Source organism: Lepisosteus platostomus, chromosome 6 (genome assembly GCF_059453375.1).
Source record: "Lepisosteus platostomus isolate fLepPlt1 chromosome 6, fLepPlt1.hap1, whole genome shotgun sequence".
Lineage (NCBI taxonomy): Eukaryota > Metazoa > Chordata > Actinopteri > Semionotiformes > Lepisosteidae > Lepisosteus > Lepisosteus platostomus.
Window position 1 is genome coordinate 12,793,429 of NC_142616.1, and position 18,570 is coordinate 12,811,998.

The following is an 18,570-nucleotide window of genomic DNA, read 5'->3' on the forward strand; positions in this document are numbered from 1 at the left end:
GTCTTTCGTACGGTGTGACCATTTGACAGCTCGGTGGTCAGTCTCAAGGAGATTCTTCCCTGACAGGTAATACTGCAAAGTGCCCAGAGCCCACTTTACTGCTGGGCACTGAAATCCCACAGTAGACCTGCAGGCACAGGGGGAGAGTTTCCTGCTGATCTACAGGATGGGCCTCCTGTTCTCCCCTCTCCCTGCAGTAACACAGTCTGGACCACGAATGGCAAGTCAGAATCCAGACACTGCCGCCCTGGGTCTGCACACAATTCCCCTTTCCAGTCAGTAACTGCTCACTCATGCTTCAGTCCAGAAGAGGCTCTGTTCCTCGCTGTCTTTCTGGTCAGATCTGTGGGAGACTCTGGGAAGAAACCTGCGGTACCAGCCCACGAGTCCGAAGGAGGATCAGACTTGTTTTCTCCGGGCTGGCCGCAGTTTGTCAAGCAAGGCCTTGATCTTGTGTACCTGGTGCTCCAACACCCCACTGCTGACAACATACCCCAGGAACAACACCTCCTTCCGTGATGAAGAGCTCTCCGCTGCTTTTACTGCCAGTCCTGCCTTGTGGATCTGCTGGAAGAGCCCTTCAGGTGCTGCGGGTCTTCATTCCAGGAGAGCTGTAGACGACAAAATCATGATCTCCTAACAAGTAATTGCACCCTGGTGCACGCAAATTCCAAAATATATCTCGACTGCGGCTTCAGCAGAGGAACACTGATATATCGCTCACAGAGTCCGTTTGGGGGTTACGACGCTGCTGCGCTTGGGGTTTGGGGGTCACCTCTTTACAGTACTGACGTGCCTTGGCGGGTGTCAGTTACGAGTTCTGCACAATGAAGAGCGGACGTCTCAGTCCCTGGTCTTCCTCGGTGTCACACTGGCGGCGAGGAAGGAGTCTTCACTCCCACTGCCCCCCCGTTCCTCACTTGACCTGTTGAGCCTCCAGCGCCCTGGACTCGCTGGCTGGACTCCTTCAGGACTCACTGGGCTGCACCTGAGCTCACAAACGTGCCGGACGCCCGGAACAAAGCGATCCTCGTGCACTGCCTGGGGACCGGGGGACAGCACGGCGCGTTGTCCACACTCTCGGCCCGCTGCAACCCTTTAGTAACCCTTTAGTAAGTAAGTAGTAAGTAAACAAGTAACAGAAATGTCCTTGGATACAGAAGTGTGACCAGAACTGGTGTCAGAAAAGACTCTACAGTCCTCCTCTTCCTCTTCTGCTCTTCTCTTGACTCTTCTCCCTAACTCTTCCCTCTCTGGACACTTGAGGATTCAATCCAGTTCACTCTGTGTCTCCCACTTCTCTCTCCTCACGTTTCCACTGCATCTCCACTCTTCACTCTCACTCTTCACTGAGCACCAGATCTTCACTGGCTGTCCCAGCGGACCGGGTGCAGCCTGTGTGTGAACAGCTCTCATGTCCCTGACATGGCAGCGCAGGTCTGCTGGCTCCTCTCCCCTCGTGCTGAGAGAGCTCCTGTCTGTGCGGATGGGAGACCAGGGGCCTGTGGACTCAGCCTGTGCTCCCTGTCTCTCTCAGCTGTGGGGAGACGATACGCCGCTGCCTCACTCCTGCAGCAGCAGTGCCTCAGCTCAGTCCTGCTTGAACAGCCCCTCTGCTCCCTGCAGCACACTGGGAGCCTTTCATGGGGCCTGAGAAATGAGCCACCACACAGCCATCTGCCCAGAATCGAAGCTGTATCTCCTCAAGCAGCCCTGGATTTCGGACTCCCACAGGCCTGGAAGACAGACCAGCCCTCTAGCAAAAACACTCCTGTTCCTTCCTGCTGGAGCCGAGATGGAGACAGAAACCTTTGCTCTTCCCAGTGGATGAATCAGCCCAGAGGAGCAGGGTATCCTGACAGCTCCTCTCCCTCACTTCAAATCCCTCTTGAAGTAAGAGACAAGATGTAAAAAGGGTTAACTTAAGTCAGTTCTGCCTGAAAATTAGACTTCTAAGCAACAGGGGTTTATGGCAGGAAAGGGGGTTAACGGATAAGGATTCCAGATGCGAGCTAGGAACCCCCTGGGGGCGTAATCTTAAACTGACCATTTGGCCAGGGTCTTTTAACTGGCCAAATACCATGACCCCCTCTTACCATAACACCGAATGACGTCTGAAGCAGCAAGCAAGGACTATATAACCTAAAAGTTTGTACCGGCACATGGAACAATACTTCGGTTTTGTTGTTTCTTGCGGGAAACAAGACTTCGGCTTTATTGTTCCTTGCATGCAATAAACTCATCTGTTTTACTTCATCTCGGGATCCAGAACCTTATTCTTTCTGTTACAACAGCAGTAATATCCACAGATGTCCTTCCATCAGCTCTTACAGCCATTCCTGCAGACTGCCTTCATCTAGAACTGACACAAATCATCACTTTTAAAAAGATGACGATTACAGTATTTTTATTTCTTTAACCTTTACATTTGACTACATAACTTTAATATCTGTTCCCCCAATTTCTGAATATCCCTGCTTTCCCTTAAGAAATACAATTGTAGAGACTCATCACAACAAAAAAATAACAAATATGTTCAAATATGTTCAATTCACACCCAGATGTGACAAAACACATTTAAGACTCACACTAAATATTTTCTTAGTTTCAGTTCTCTTCTCTGATTGTTAATATTCTTATCTCCACAGAAATGTCCTTGAACACAGAGCTGTGAGTCACATGACTACAGCACAACCTGCCGCCACAGCCCAGTTTCCCAGAATCCTCTCCTGCACTCCTCTCTGTGTTTCACTGAGAACAGAAAGTGAAAATATTTCATTACTCTGGTAAACAGGGTGTGAGAGGTGAGGTGAACAGATCCTTTTTCAGATCTAGTTATTAAGAGGCCTCAGATACTCAAATATTTCTTTCAGAACAAGAGAGAGAGGAGCTCAGAGCAGCAGGAGCAGGTTGTCCAGTGTGTAAGTATCCTGTCTGTCTCCGAGCAGTTAACAGCACAGTGTGCTGCAGGGTTAGCTGCTGTCCTGTACACTCAGACAGTTAGTCACTAAACAGACGACTTATTGTTGTGAATCATAACCTGATGATGTCAAATGTTTGAGTTTTCTCCTTTATTTCAACGTATCGGATCTGACGGCAGACAAACAGTACATTTCCTGTCTTTCCTGAAGGTTTCTCTTTCACTTTGTGCTTCCTGTAGTTGAACAGCATCTCTCTGTGAGCAACGACTCTCAGCACAAGGAAGATTAAACTTTTCTCCACGATATGGACTGTAATTCACAGTGTGAACGTCCTGTGAGGTGAAACAGGTGAGTCCAGTTATTGTCCAGTAGTATAAGGAGTCAGGAAACACTGTCTGACTGGAATCCTGTCCCCTTGCTTTCTGTGTTAGGCTTCAGCGCACCTGTGACTCCAGACTGGATAAACAGGAATGGATGGATAAAATAATGCTTGTTTTCTATTTACACCAGGTCAGAGTCAGAAAACTAATTCGATTTAGTTGCTGTGTGCTGGAGTGACAGTGAGATCAGTCAGATACAGCAGTGTGTGAGTGATCAGTCAGGACTGAAGCTGCTGTGTGCTGGAGTGACAGTGAGATCAGTCAGATACAGCAGTGTGTGAGTGATCAGTCAGGACTGAAGCTGCTGTGTGCTGGAGTGACAGTGAGATCAGTCAGATACAGCAGTGTGTGAGTGATCAGTCAGGACTGAAGCTGCTGTGTGCTGGAGTGACAGTGAGATCAGTCAGATACAGCAGTGTGTGAGTGATCAGTCAGGACTGAAGCTGCTGTGTGCTGGAGTGACAGTGAGATCAGTCAGATACAGCAGTGTGTGAGTGATCAGTCAGGACTGAAGCTGCTGTGTGCTGGAGTGACAGTGAGATCAGTCAGATACAGCAGTGTGTGAGTGATCAGTCAGGACTGAAGCTGCTGTGTGCTGGAGTGACAGTGAGATCAGTCAGATACAGCAGTGTGTGAGTGATTAGTCAGTCAGGACTGAAGCTGCTGTGTGCTGGAGTGACAGTGAGATCAGTCAGATACAGCAGTGTGTGAGTGATCAGTCAGTCAGGACTGAAGCTGCTGTGTGCTGGAGTGACAGTGAGATCAGTCAGTAAGTGAGCTGAATGATCTGTCTGCCTGTATCTTTCAGAGACCATTGATCTCCATCATAGTGTTTATTTCAGAGATGAAGGCTGACCAGTCACAGTGGGTCTTTGTGACTCTGCTGTTTCTCCACCAGTCCTCTGTCTCAGGATCAGGTACAGTGAGACTCTTATTGGTGTTTTAATCAATAACATGAACAAGGCCCTCATACCGAAGACTGGTTTCATTACAGTTTCTGGAAACAAAACATCTGAAACTTATAATTTGAACATTAGAACATTTTAAAATCTCTTAATTCTGAATTATTCAGTGATCAGAACGTGAGGGTGAACCTGTTCTTGCAAGAAGCCAAGATACAAGTTTCAGGAGCTTGACCTGACACCACGATCTTCACTCCCACAGCCTTGTGTGCCTCCTGTTCTCAGGTTTAAATGCACTTTCTCATCATGTCCGCTCTGGTTCATGTTTGACTGTTACCTCTGGAGAGGAGCACTGGATTGACTCTGAAGTCCCCTTGCAGTCTCTCTGTTAAAGGTCCTGTAGGTCATGTTTGTCTTTCCTGCCTGTAACACTCTGCTCTTGTCTATATTCTCTACATTGACTGCAGCTCTTCTCCAGCTACTGTCTTCCTGCACAGCTTCACTCTCACAGCTAAAATGCTGGTTTCACCTCCTGAGCGTCTGTGATGACAGCTCTCTGCTCTCCAGGCCAGGCTGCTCTCACACACAGTCGCCCCCAGACTGCTCAGCCTGCAGCCCTGCTGTCCTGCTGGAGGATGTGTTTCTCTCTCAGGCTCCAGTATCACTGTCACTGCCCCTCACACACTCTCTCTTCTGGAGACCTGCGGCCCACAGCTCTCGCCCAGCAGACTCAGAGCTCTTTACTCTTGTACCTCAGGAGCTCTGCAGCTCTCAGCTCTTCCTCATTGTCCTGGTAGAAATGAGACGTGTTTAAATGTTGAAAAGGATGAAGTACAGGCTTGCTGGCTCACTGTGCAGGCCTGATGAAGAACCAGCCCTGCTGTATCCCAGCTGAAGACAAACACTGGAAACATCCCCACAGCTGCCAGCATCTCTCTCTCTCTCTCCTGCTGGACTGTGTATCAAACACACACTCAGTCCTGGTGGGCTGGGGAGAGCTCTCTAGTGATAAGCATCACTGTTCCAAGGAGAAGCGCTTTTCCTTCAGTCTCCATGGCCTGAGAGAGCAAGCAGTCCTCTCGAGAGGGCAGACAGGCTGTTTATAGAGGAGCCCCCAGCTGGAGCTCATCAAACCATCAGTCCCCTACAGCTGTGCCTCCCTGAGTGACCACTGACTGACAGAGCATCACCCTTCCTTCACAGCTCTATTACACTGAGCTGCTCCTCTGGAGGAGGGAGAGCAGCAGCAGCACAGGGACAGGCTGCTGAAGAGGCTGTACTGACTGGAGAATCACGGCCCCAGAGCTGTTCAGCTGAAAGGAGCTGAGTTTGTAAAATACTGATTACAGTCAAGCTTACTGTCAGGCAAGGAAGCAGAAATCTTCATAACTGAGATTAATTCCAAGGAAGTTGATGACAGGAGAGGGACCATGTTTTATCTGCAGTGAATCGAAGCCCAGTGTGTTGTAATGAAACTCAGAGGAAAGAAGCTCCTGTCGGAGAGGCCTGGGAACAGTGAACACTGACCAGAACACAGGAAGGACTTTGCTCAGCTCTCCTGGGCTGGAGGGAGTGAGGAGAGTGAAGGAGGAGATGGACAAGATGAAGGTCTTCACTTCGTCCAGACTGCTGCTGGAGTGAGAGGGAGCATCAAGGAACTGGGAGGAGCAGGGAGAGGAGTGATCATCCCGAGGGGTTGTCCTGGGCTTGAGGAGCTGGGAGAGCAGGGCTGGACGCAGGGATCTGAGACACTGCTGGCTGTGCTGAGGAGTCTGGGGCAAAGAGGGGATGAAGCTGGAGGGAGCTGGGAAATAGGGACAACCCCTGAGCTGTGCTGGACAGCAGGGGGCAGCAGAGAGAGACGATGTTGTACGATACCTGTTTACTGTCCCAGAGGTGGTCCAGATGCTGGGCAGACCTGGAGCTGGGCAGGTGGCTTCAAGAGCAGCTGGGGCAAAAGCAGAGGGTTGTGGGGTAGAATATGTGGGAGTGGGCCTGACAGCACGTCTGTGACAGAGACAGAGGGGAGGAGCAGGAGAGAGCAGGACATGGATTATAAACTGAGGAAGACGAGTCAGACAGATCAAGAGGACAGAATAAGAACAGAACAAGAAGAACAGGCAGGACATGAACAGATGGTGAAGAAACAGAACAACAAACACACAAGCTGAGAAAACAAGAATATTTACCTGGAGATTTGAGAAGAAATGTGTCAGGTAGTTTTCTGAGGATCCTGTGTGTAGCTGTGAATTCTGCGGGATGCAGAGGCAAACAATCCAAAATCGTAATCCAGAAGCAAGGTCAGTAGGAGAGCTAGAGATCAGATAACCAGAAATGGCTGAGACAAACTGAGAAGACAATCCAAAAGGCGAAATCCAAGAGACTAGATCGAAAAGGGAAAAGTTGAGTAAAAAAAACAGGAAATCCAAGACAAAAACACGCACTAGAAAACTCTAAAGGAGGCTCTTCAACAGTGAGCATGGGTTGGTGTGTGAGGGAACTTTAAAAACTGAAGGGAGAGGGACGTGGTTAGATAACTGGTTCAGGAGTGAGAATCTATGGAATCCGGTGCCTGTGGGAATGTGGTTCAGTTAGAAATGTGATCGTGAAACGGTGGGCTTGGGAATGTAATGCTGTTTGCGAGGGCGGGGCGTGACAAAATGGCGAGAGAAGAGGAAACAGAAAGAGGAATATGGGAGGATGGACAGTTTACCACAGAAGAGACACAGGCAGCAGACTGGACTCCAGAGACAGTGGACTTGTTTATATTCTGTCTTCTTCATCAAGGGTCAGCGTGTTGGAATTGTTTATTTTGCACTGTAAGATACAGACTGATTGTGAACACAGTTAGATGCTGGACGAGGAGCCTGAGAAACCAGTCTGGGCGATGAAACTGGGGCAGACAGCTCCTGGAGAAGATGCAGCCCAGTTAATATGAGCCAGGAGCTGAAGAGACCAGCATCAGGGCAGCACATCAGGGGATATATTACAACTAACATCAGGAATGAGATCTAACATATCATATACTAATACACTTTAGTAAATGACTGTAAAGAAGCTGGCAGCTAGAATTTTGTTTGAAGTTTAAACATGACAAATGCAAAAAGAGAGATATACTGTAAAATACTGTAAGATAATTATATTTTTTGGGAAATCAGTGTCACAAACTATTATAGCTGGGGTAAAAGTCACCACCAGCCCTGAACCCCATTGTTTTTCAGACAAAATACAGACATTGAAATATTAAAGATAACATTCTTAAACCACCAGACAAACCTCCCCACGTCCAGATTTCTACCTCAGGACCCCTAAAACAGGTCAAACAGCTCCAGTGAACCAATGAGACAAGACTCTGACTGTGTCTGTAGCAGCTCTGAGAGTCACTGGGACCTCAGCAGGACGTGCAGTGGAGACAGAGACTCTGGACGGTCAGGTCTGGCCTGATGCTGTAACACTCTCTCAGGGTGCAGGAGAGGGAGGAGCACTGATGGGCTGAACAGCTTGTTCTTCTCAACAACGTGTCTGCAGTCCATGGTTCTCTGTGCCAGTCTGGAGGAATGCAGAGTGAGAGATCCTCAGTGAAAACAGTCAGAGCTCCTCTCACTGAGGGCAGAGCTGCTCACTGAGTGAAGCTGAGAATCTGAGTGTCTGAGAATATCTGGTGTGAGGAAGGGGAGATGAGACACTCACTGATCCTCAGTCCTCCTCTCTGGATCATTAATGGGCTGTTTGTAGATCAGTGAACTGCTTCTCTTCACTCTGTCAGTATGAGTCTCCAGTTTGTCTCAGTGTGTGTCTGTGTAGAGGCTGAGACTCATGTCAGCTGTGTGCTCTTTCTCTTTCAGAGACGTTTCGGGTTGTTGGTCCAGCTGCTCCTGTGTTTGTTTTCCCTGGTGAAGACGCTGTCCTGCCCTGTTACCTCTCACCAGACATCAGCGCTGTGGACCTAGAGATCCGCTGGTTTAGAGATGGTTATGATAACTTTGTTTGTTTATACGAAGCTCAGGACTATAACATTGATTTACAGAATCCAGCCTACAGGAGACGGGTTGATTTGTTCCTGGGTGAGCTCCCCAGAGGCAATGTGTCTCTAGTACTGAGAGACGTGAGACGCTCTGATCATGGACAGTACAGATGTATGGTGCTCTCTGGCCGGAGGTATGATGATGACACTGGTATTGACCTGGGTGTGAGAGGTGAGAGTCTTTCAGTCTGGTTTACTGTCTGAAGAGAGTTATATCTGTGATGAGTCACTGATCACATCAATACTCAGTAATAATAAATAATAACACAGTGATAGAGTAAATACAGTTACTTTGCAGTGCTAATGTTCTGGATATGTTAGTTTCTCACAGAATTTACACTGGTTGTAACTGAAATACATTCATTTTTTCTATTTCCCTCATTCTAAACAGGCTTCACACTTAAAGATTACAGTATTACACATTTGAGATGTCACAGTCTAATTTCTCTTTCCTTGTCCTTATAAAGAGAAGATTTCAGGTGCTCTTAATGACTGAAATACAGTCCTCTCTTTCTCCTTACCTGAGAGTTCAGCTTTATGATATCAAATTGGACAGAACTGAAACAAACAACTTTACCTTATTTTTAATTCAGATGAAAGTCTAATGGCTGGAGAACAACAGTTATTTCTCCTCACAAGTCAGAACCACACTACACACACATTAACACATTCAGTATCAATACAGCACTACATAACACAATACAACATTACACATACACCCAGTCTGCACAGGGAGAGACATTAGAGAGACTGAGGTACTGTACCTGTGTTTTGATGTCACCTCAGTACACACAGTAACACACTCAGTGCCAATACAACACTACACAACAGAGCACAACACTACTCAACACAGTACAGCACTGCACAACGCAATACTATAAAACATATCCTGTATATAAAACATAACACATCACAGCACAGCTCAACACAGCACAGAACAACACAACAAAGCACAACTCAATACAACCAAACACAGTACTGCATTAAACAGTTCTACACCATACTATAAAATTCGTTTTTTTTAACAAAACTACAAATTAACACTGCAGAATTCACTACAACACTACAAAACACAACAAAAGATTACACAGCTCAACACTCATCCAAGTGGATCATTTTCCACACTTATCTGTCTGTGATACTGATCCTGTCTCCTGTATATACAGACACACTGATACCTCAACACTCCAGTTCATCAGCTGACAGCTCAACTGTCAACTTGAGTGGAGAAACTTTAAGAGTTATAATATACAGATAATTCAAACTGTTGATTTAAACAAGTCTTTATCATTTCTGTGTTCTGAAATCAAAGCGACAGTGGGCTTTTATCAGCTGTGAAATATCTCCTGTTGTGTCGAACCCACAGCCCTGGGCTCCCAGCCCTCAGTGTCTCTCCACTCCCCTGGAGGAGGTCACACCCAGCTGCTGTGCAGATCAGAGGGGTGGGTCCCTGTGCCTGCAGTGACCTGGACAGACAGGGATGGACATGATGTGACGTCACTGTCCAGCAGCACAGTGGAGAGGGACAGTCAGGGGCTCCTCAGTGTCAGCAGCTCCATCCCAGTCCAGCAGGAGTCCAACATCTTCTCCTGTCTGGTCAGAAGTGCTCTGCCTGAGCCAGACTGGGGCTCTCAGCTCCACATTCCCAGTGAGTATTGAACACGAACAGTGGAGCTCAGCTGTCACACACCTGAGGTCTCACACACACCCAGGACATAACACACCTGGGCCACTGGGCACAGCCCAGCATAGGAACTAATGATGAAATGACTCAGATCAACACTCAATACAAAGTGCTGAATCTGTCAGGCACATACAATCAGGTGACACACAGTAACACCACTCTCAATAAGACACTTTCTGTAAATACTTTATCTGATAATCAGAAAAAAAGTATAAATTCTGAAAGGTTCAAGATTAAATTAAAACAACTGATCCTATCTCTGCTTTCTGTGTAACTAAAGAATCAAGAACATGAAGTATCTCTCATGCTTTATTGAATCTCAGCACTGGGTTTAAAATATGTGCCTGCAATGAATACTAACTACTTACTACATGTATTAAAATCAGTCTCAATAAGAAACCTCTTATTTTTCTATTTTCCAGGAGACTTTTTCCCTGCGTCCTCTGGGTGGATGGTGGCTCTCTTCTTGTTAGCAGCTGTGACTGTAGCAGCAGCAGCACTTCTGGTGATCCAGTGGAGAAGAATGGACAGTATGTGCTCATTATAGATGTGTGTCTGAATGTCTGTGTCAGGATGGACTGTAAATGACAGTGTCTGAGCAGCACACCCTACTCTAGATAACAGGAGTCAGTGTACAGACACCCTGTCAAGAGCTGTAGATCCCAGCAGCTCAGCTTCTCAGAATGGGTTATAGAGGGAGATCTACACTGTGGGATGGGTTCCTATCAGTCAGAACCAGAACCGGCCCACAGCAGCTGTCCTTGCAGAGACAGACCCAGCTCCTCCAGTGTCAGAGCTCCTCTGTCTTCAGCTGTGTCTCACTGTGAGTTTCCAGTGGAGGTGAATCAGGGTGAAGTTACTCAGGAGCTGTTCCATCAGCTATGGGCAACAGTGAACATCTGACCTTCTCCTCTGGGATGGAAACTCAGAGAATCCCAGCACAGCCAGGATCTTCCTGCTGGGCTCTCTCCTGATTCTCACCCCCTGGAGAACAGTGTGTTAGTGGTTATAGTGACACCAGCGCTGTGTCCAATACTCTCTAGAAACAATTAGTGTTTCAATGTTTCCTTGTCCATGTTAATCAGTAACAATCTAATACACCTGATGGATATTTAGTAGATTTCAGATCTGAACTCACTGTTTATCCCACTGCAGCTGTAATCCTAATATTCTGACAGCTGCCCTAGAGGAGATTAACATACAGCAGAGCTGATCCCTGAGAATCTGTCCTGCTGTGGTCTGCACCGTCTCAGTGAGGTCATTCTGGAAGATCTGTACAGTCTCTCAGTCTCCCTGTGTCACAGAGTGAGAGAGACAGAGTGAGCTGAGGAGAGGAGCTGATCCTCAGTACTGGGCCTCAGTCTCCTCACAGGATCTTCTCCAGCCTGTCTGATACAGCTGCTGGTTAATATATCAGAGTCACACACTCTACTGAACACAGCTCTCTGGACTGCAGTCAGTACAGGATCTTCTCCAGCCTGTCTGATACAGCTGCTGGTTAATATATCAGGGTCACACACTCTACTGAACACACTTCTCTAGACTGCAGTCAGTACAGGATCTTCTCCAGCCTGTCTGATACAACTGGTACAGCAGGAAACAGCTCAGCAGATCTTACTGGAGCTTCTCTTCACAACCAGCAGGTCTTCCCCAGTGAAACCAGCAGTGTCTGTGTGGGAGAGTCTCTCACACAGCTGCTGAAGGGACAGTAATCAGTGCTGAGCAGGACCAGGGCAGGGAGCTGTTATTTATTACTCTGTACAAACACCTCCCTGATCTCTTAATGACCAGTGAGGACACAGAGGACAGTGAGGACATCAGAAGATGGAAACACACTGGATTTGCACTCAGTTCTAGAACAAGTCCCAAGAGACAACAATAATGGAGCTGCTGAAAGGCACAACAATTTAGACTGAATCTAGATGGGGCAGCATTAATGATCAGGGAATTAAAACACTGTCCACTGTCTCAGCTCCATCTCCATGACAGGATGGTGTTATCACAGTGTTTAACCAGGAAGACTCCACAGAGAGAAGAGGGTTTTGCTCTGGACTGTAGAGACCCAGTTAATACAGGACATCATCACAGAGCTGCTGTTACCCTCATCGCTCTCACAGACCAGACTGCAGTCTGGGTTCAGTACAGGAGCAGGGCTGACAGCAGACCCTGCCTGTAGGTGTGTCAGGTGTCTGTTCTGTATCACATCTGCAGATCACCCTGTAGTCAATAAAGGAATAACTGCTGTAAATCCACATCACTGAATTCCTCATAACCTCCAGACTCCACTGCTCTGCTCTGTGAAGAACAAGTCTATCTACTGACACAGTGAAGTATTTTGTTTTCCAGTTCTTGCAATTTAAATAACCCAGAATCCACTCTGAGTTCTGAGTAGAGGTCTCTGCTCTAATCTAGACTCATATTCCAGCTTTACTTTGTGTCTGATACTCCTGGTGTTTCTTCAGGACAGAAGCCCTTTGTCAGTGTGAGGTTACTGCTGGACAGGGATGCTTTGTGATGTTCATCCTACTGTAGGAGTCACTGTGCTACTGATGTATGTGGTCTGCGGTCACGACTGTGTCCACTGTGTCACAGTTAGATCTACAGAGAGGATACCTGGAGTCCAGAGAGATAATGAGGTAGTGGGTACATACAGCACACTCTAATCACAGTGAGAATTGAATTTCTTTTTAACCACAGTTACCCAAAGTCTGTGATTAAACATTACAGAATGGGGTGAAGTGATTTTGATTTACTGTAGTGTGGCAAACATTTTTATCTATGAGAGATAGGAGGGATCAATTTTGATGATGGGGTTTCCATTTTCTGAATAAATGCATTAAAAACTGAGAACAGAAGATAACGTCCTTACACAAAGGGTGGTGGGAGAGGGAACAAGCTGCCCAGCCAAGCTGTTGGAGTCGATACCTGCTTCCTTTCAAGACACAGCTGGATGAGATACTAACTTCCACACTGACTGTATGGGCTGCTCCCTTTCTGTTCTTATATCAAGTAAGATGTACTGTATAACACCTGTAATGGAGACAATGCCCAAAGTCGTTGTCCAGTTTCTCCAGCTCTGTTCCTGTGTGTCTGACTCCAGTGTCTGTGTTTGTTTACAGGGGAGGAGAAGCTCAATGGTGAGTGACTGTGAGATGTGTCTGTATTGTCACATTTCTGTAAGTGTCTGTAGATTTGATGTTAATTGTATTTGTATAGCTTTGGCTACACTGATTTATTCATTGGTCGTGCCAATAAAGCATCTTGAGTTCAAATTGAATCAGTTAGACTCTCTTCTCTAGCTTCTCATAAATTTTCATTAATAATTAACTAAAGTCATTTTAACAGGAGTTCCTCGGTAAAAAAAACATATGGTTTCTTTTTAAAACAGTGTATAGAAACTGATTTTATGATTAAAATGCTTACCTAGAAGAATGTTATGTGTTATGTTTCTTGTCATTGATAGTTTAATTCTCGAAGGTGGTATTTGCTGCCTGTTTGAGTTTGAATATTTAAACTGATTTGAGAGTCATGAGTGACTGAGAGCCCTGATGGTCTAATAATGTCCTCTTGTTTCCAGCCATTCCTGTCATCCGCACAGAGCTGGGTAAGTACCTCCTGTGTCTGTCAGATCACAGAAGTGAAAATACAGATGAGGCTGAGCTGTGCTCTACTGTACTGATATGTGCTGACATGTACTGAGCTCCACTGTGATGACCTCTACTGCACTGATACACAGTAAATCCTTCTTTCTGATTCTTCAGATATTGCCACATGTTCGTTCATTCGTTATTTGCTGGTCACTGTGGGTACTGGTCACTCAGGCAGTGATACTGGTCACTGTGGGTACTGGTCACTCAGGCCATGACAGTGGTGACTGTAGGTACAGGTCACTCAGGTAGTGACAGTGGTCACTGTGGGTACAGGTCACCCAGGCCATGACAGTGGTCACTGTAGGTACAGGTCACTCAGGCTGTGACAGTGGTCACTGTGGGGACAGGTCACTCAGGCTGTGTGAGAGCAGCTAGTGTTGTCCTTCATGACTTTACAATAAACAGCTTTCAGTATCAGTGTGAAATACCTTCAGAGGCTCAAGAGCTACAACAACAGACAGTTCAGTGGTGTCTCTGTCTGTCTTATTGAATTGTGCTGCTCAATCTTACTGACTGAGACACCAGTCTAACAGACACAGCTGTTCTCTCTCACTGACACTGTGATCCCCACTGCAGAGGACACTGAGGATCCTGAATAAACTTATTTCACACTGCAGTATAAACTCTAGTATGATATCCGGTAATAAGCAACATACACTTTTAATACAATAACTTCCTCTTATCTCTCTACAGATGCCATGAAGAGAGATCCCATCCCTAAATCACGTATGTACACTGTGTGGAGGAACTGCAGACTGACACCACTGACTGTACTGATGTCTTATTCCCAATGTGGAGCCAGTGTGTGTCTGTGATTAACTGTGTGTGTATCTCTGTGTTCAGTGTGTGTCTGTGATTAACAGTGTGTGTATCTCTGTGTTAAGTGTGTGTCTGTGATTAACAGTGTCTGTATCTCTGTGTTCAGTGTGTGTCTGTGATTAACTGTGTCTGTATCTCTGTGCTCAGTGTGTGTCTGTGATTAACAGTGTGTGTATCTCTGTGTTCAGTGTGTGTGATTAACAGTGTGTGTATCTCTGTGTTTCAGAGTGGCAGTGGCTGTGCAGTGCTGCAGGTAGGTCTGTCTCCAGTTGAAGTTAAAGACACAGTTCAGCTATTGATTGTTAATATTGATGAGTTTTGAGTCACAGTGAGAAATGTGCTGATGAGGGAGGAAAGAGAAGGAGAAACACTGTGAACTGAGGTTCACTGCAGGTTTAGTTTATACTCCTGTGAAGAACTTCAATATCTTTCACAGTGATCATGTTGTCGTTCAGCCAGTGGAATCATGTTAGTGCTGTAGTAATTGAGATATAAATTCACACAAGTTGTTAAATAATAAAACCTTTTTACACTCAGAGAAGCTGATAGCTTGTAGGAGACTAAATGTCACATCAGTGGAGTATTTTATTACTCAGAGATCACAGATCACATTATTACAGTAATTACACAACAGGTGATCACTGATCAATCAAGTACAAATTAAGAGCTCATTAGATCACAGTCACAACACTGTCTCACTGCTGACCTGATCCCTGTTCACACACCCACCCCTTATCACCCAAGGAAATACCTGTCAAATATCTAATAACAACTTAGACAGCGGTGCAGATTCATGTTGTGATGAAACCAAATACTTGATCAAATATTCCACACAGAGACTGGGCATTAAAATGATCCAATCAAAGTGTAAATTAACATGTGACACCAGGCACAAGTCCTCTGTCACACCCTGTTTCTGTGTCTGTAGACAGTAGAATTGAAGAGACAGGACCCAGCGTCTCCCTGGAAAACACTAAACAGCCTCAATCCCCCAGATGAACAGGAGTCGTGCTGAGTGTGTCTGAGTGCCTGTGAATACCCAGGCCATAACCCATAACAGACGAGCTGGGAGACTCTGAAGTAGTGAGGTTGTGGAGTGAATAGAGAAATACAAGTGTCTGTGACAGTGAGTTGAGCAGTGTCAGAGGGAGTGTGTGATAGTGTGTTACTCTATCTGTGTGTGTCCATGTGAGTGTGTGCGTCAGTGTTCATCACTGCCAGTGGAATAACAGAAGAGCAGAGAGTGTTGGGATCACTGGAGTGTGTAGGTATGCAGGGAACATACAGTAGGAATACAAGTGTGTGATTGTGTGCAGAGCAGTGAGTCTGTATTAGTGTGTTCCTGTATCTGTGTGCATCAGTGTGAGTGTGTGTTACTGTTTTACTGTCTCTGTGAGCAGTGTGCATGAATGACAGTGTGAGTCTGGGTGTTCATCAGTGTCAGTGGGTTTGTCAGTGTAAAAGTACCCAAACTATTTGATTCAGATCTATTTTCACCCCCTGAGATGAAGAGACAGATTATAATTAATGACACCAGAAAGAGAGTTAATGTACTGTCACGCCCTCTGCAGCCAGAGGGCGCTCCTTCTCTGTCCTGTCCCTAGTTGCCGGTCTGCTGTCCTTCCTGTCCCTCTCTTTCCCTTGGGCTATATATTTCCGGGTCTTGCACTCTGTCCTTGCTCAGCATTGACGTTCGGCTGTCCTGAGACCTGCCTAACACCAGGGCGCCCCACGTCCGCTCCCTGAGGGCATAGGTTTCTATACGGCATTCCTGAACTCTTTGCACTAATGAGCCCGGGCCTTTTTCCCGTCTCGCCGCTACGCATATGGGTCTTTTTCCGCTCTCCTGCTCCCCACGGTTAGTCCCTTTGGACGTCCGTGACATGTACTTTACAGGTACAGAAATACAATCGTGTGAATGTGTCCCTGTGTTTCTGTGTGAGAGTTGGACTCAGTGGCAGTGTGATCTCTCTATAGATTATATATGGCCTCTATATGTGACCTTTGTCCTTTGACCTTTTCACCTGTCCACAACAGCACATCATGCTGGCCATAATAACCCCAGTACTGTCTGTGCTGGACACAGTGTCCAGCAGGGCAGCACAGCTCAGTACTGACCTCTCCTTTCTTCTGTACAGGTATAGGAGGCCCTGTCCCTGACCTGAGTAAGTACTCTGTGTACACTCACAGCTCTGATGGGCTCAGGCCTCTCACTGCCAGTGTGGGGGAAGAGAGTGTGTAGAGTAGCTGAGGGGTATTTAAACTGGGGCACTGGGGGCAGGAAACTCAGAACAGGGCAATTCTGGTGGACTCAGGAAGACCAGGGCAATATCAAACACAAAAGTAAACACAAATCAAGGATGTCACTCTTAAATACTTATATATTACTATATATCTCAATGTTCAGCATTACGTTTAACAGTTAAAGAGTTACCGAATCATCACTGACATCACATATTTTAGACATTTCTTCAGAAAGACCAGCTGGACAGCAGGGGTGTTGGTTGGGCTGTGTATCCAAACTAACCTGTAACAAGACAGAGGACTGAGGCCAGAGAGTCCAGACAGTTTGCAGCCTCTATATGGGTGAAACAGGACAGGAGAAACTAGAAGAGCTCATCAGCAGGAGTGTGATCGATCACTGATGAACACAGGGGCACAACAGCTCACTGTGTGTGGTGTTCACACTGTGTTAAAGGTGATTGGGTAATAACTGGGGATCTCTCCTCCTCTCATGTTAATGTGAGACGTTTCCATGGGGATAAAGAATCTGAAATCGATGTGATTACAACAGTTAATCTTTACTGGAGCTTTGTGCTGCCTCCATATATATACTGTGTTCCTGAATACACATATATTCTGAATAGCTTCTGTATCTCTGTGTTCAGAGTGCGTCTGTGATTAAGTGTCTGTATCTCTGTGTTCAGTGTGTGACTGTGATTAACAGTGTGTGTATCTCTGTGTTCAGTGTGTGTCTGTGATTAACAGTGTCTGTATCTCTGTGTTCAGTGTGAGTCTGTGATTAACAGTGTGTGTATCTCTGTGTTCAGTGTGTGTCTGTGATTAACAGTGTGTGTATCTCTGTGTCCCAGTGTGTGTCTGTGATTAACAGTGTGTGTGTCTCTGTGTTCAGTGTGTGTGATTAACAGTGTGTGTATCTCTGTGTCCCAGTGTGTGTCTGTGATTAACAGTGTGTGTATCTCTGTGTTTCAGAGTGTGTCTGTGATTAACAGTGTGTGTATCTCTGTGTTCAGTGTGTGTGATTAACAGTGTGTGTATCTCTGTGTTTCAGAGTGGCAGTGGCTGTGCAGTGCTGCAGGTAGGTCTGTCTCCTGGTGAAATCTTACCCTGTGCTGAGGTCTCTGCTCACTCCTTCATGAGGGTCTACAGGCTGAACCTGGCAGATCCACTGACCTTGGATTTGGGAATACGTGTGGAAAATCAGGATCACAGTGGTGCAGTGGAGAGCCATGCTGCCTCACAGTGCTGGAGCCCTGGGTTCAACTCCTGGGGTGCTGTCTGTGTGGAGTCTGCATGTTCTCCCTGTGTCCACATGGGTTTCCTCCAGGGGCTCCAGTTTCCTCCCACAGTCCAAGATGTGCTGGTGTGTCAATTGGCTTTTGGGACAAAATTGGCTCTGGTGTGAGTGTGTGTGTCTGTGTGTTTAGATAATGAATGGTGACACAAAATTCTAAGTGGAACTACAATCACACGTCAGTACACCCCCCACACACAGGTCTTTAACTTAAATGGTTATTAATTAACATTTATTGCCATAAACCAGCAGTAGTAGGATGCGGGTCCAATGAAACTCCTCACATCCTGAACTGACCGGGGGGCTGGCCAGGAGTTTACTGTGGCTCCTCTTCAGGGGCTGTGGAGACCCTTCTGGCTCAGAAGCTCACAGGAAACGAGTCTCTTGCTGTAGGAGATTCATGTCTTCAGTGAGTCTAGAGACCTGTCCTCCTCATGAGGTCCCTGACCTTTCTTCACTTGTCCAGGACCTGGAGAATGAGGGTCATCCAGGCACACCGGGCACTCTGACCTGGGCACGCCACTGAGCTCCCTTCCCATCACGTTGTTGAGTCCCTGTAGTCTGTACAGACCAGCAGTGAAGCGTCCTTCTGCAGGGGGAGATCAGGGCCTGTCAGAGGGCTCGATCTCCCCTGCTGCAGTCAGACCCCGGACTG

The 18,570-nt window shown here is 46.6% G+C and overlaps 1 protein-coding gene across 2 annotated transcripts; it reads left to right on the top strand.

The window, feature by feature from the left end:
• Positions 1-2,759: 2,759 nt before the first annotated feature.
• Positions 2,760-18,232, top strand: LOC148660411 (butyrophilin subfamily 1 member A1-like). Of its 2 annotated transcripts, XM_088637819.1 has the most exons (13): positions 2,760-2,921; positions 3,161-3,269; positions 3,353-3,431; positions 4,110-4,218; positions 8,049-8,399; positions 9,594-9,875; positions 10,334-10,441; positions 13,031-13,048; positions 13,489-13,515; positions 14,255-14,287; positions 14,607-14,633; positions 16,519-16,545; positions 17,673-18,232. In XM_088637819.1, the coding sequence occupies exons 3-13, from the start codon at positions 3,396-3,398 to the stop codon at positions 17,717-17,719; spliced, it is 1,065 nt and encodes a 354-aa protein (XP_088493945.1). In that variant the 5' UTR covers positions 2,760-2,921; positions 3,161-3,269; positions 3,353-3,395; the 3' UTR covers positions 17,720-18,232. The 2 variants fall into 2 exon arrangements, with proteins under 2 accessions (XP_088493945.1, XP_088493946.1); XM_088637820.1 differs by lacking the exons at positions 16,519-16,545; positions 17,673-18,232 and adding an exon at positions 15,309-15,859.
• The last annotated feature ends 338 nt before the right edge of the window (positions 18,233-18,570 follow it).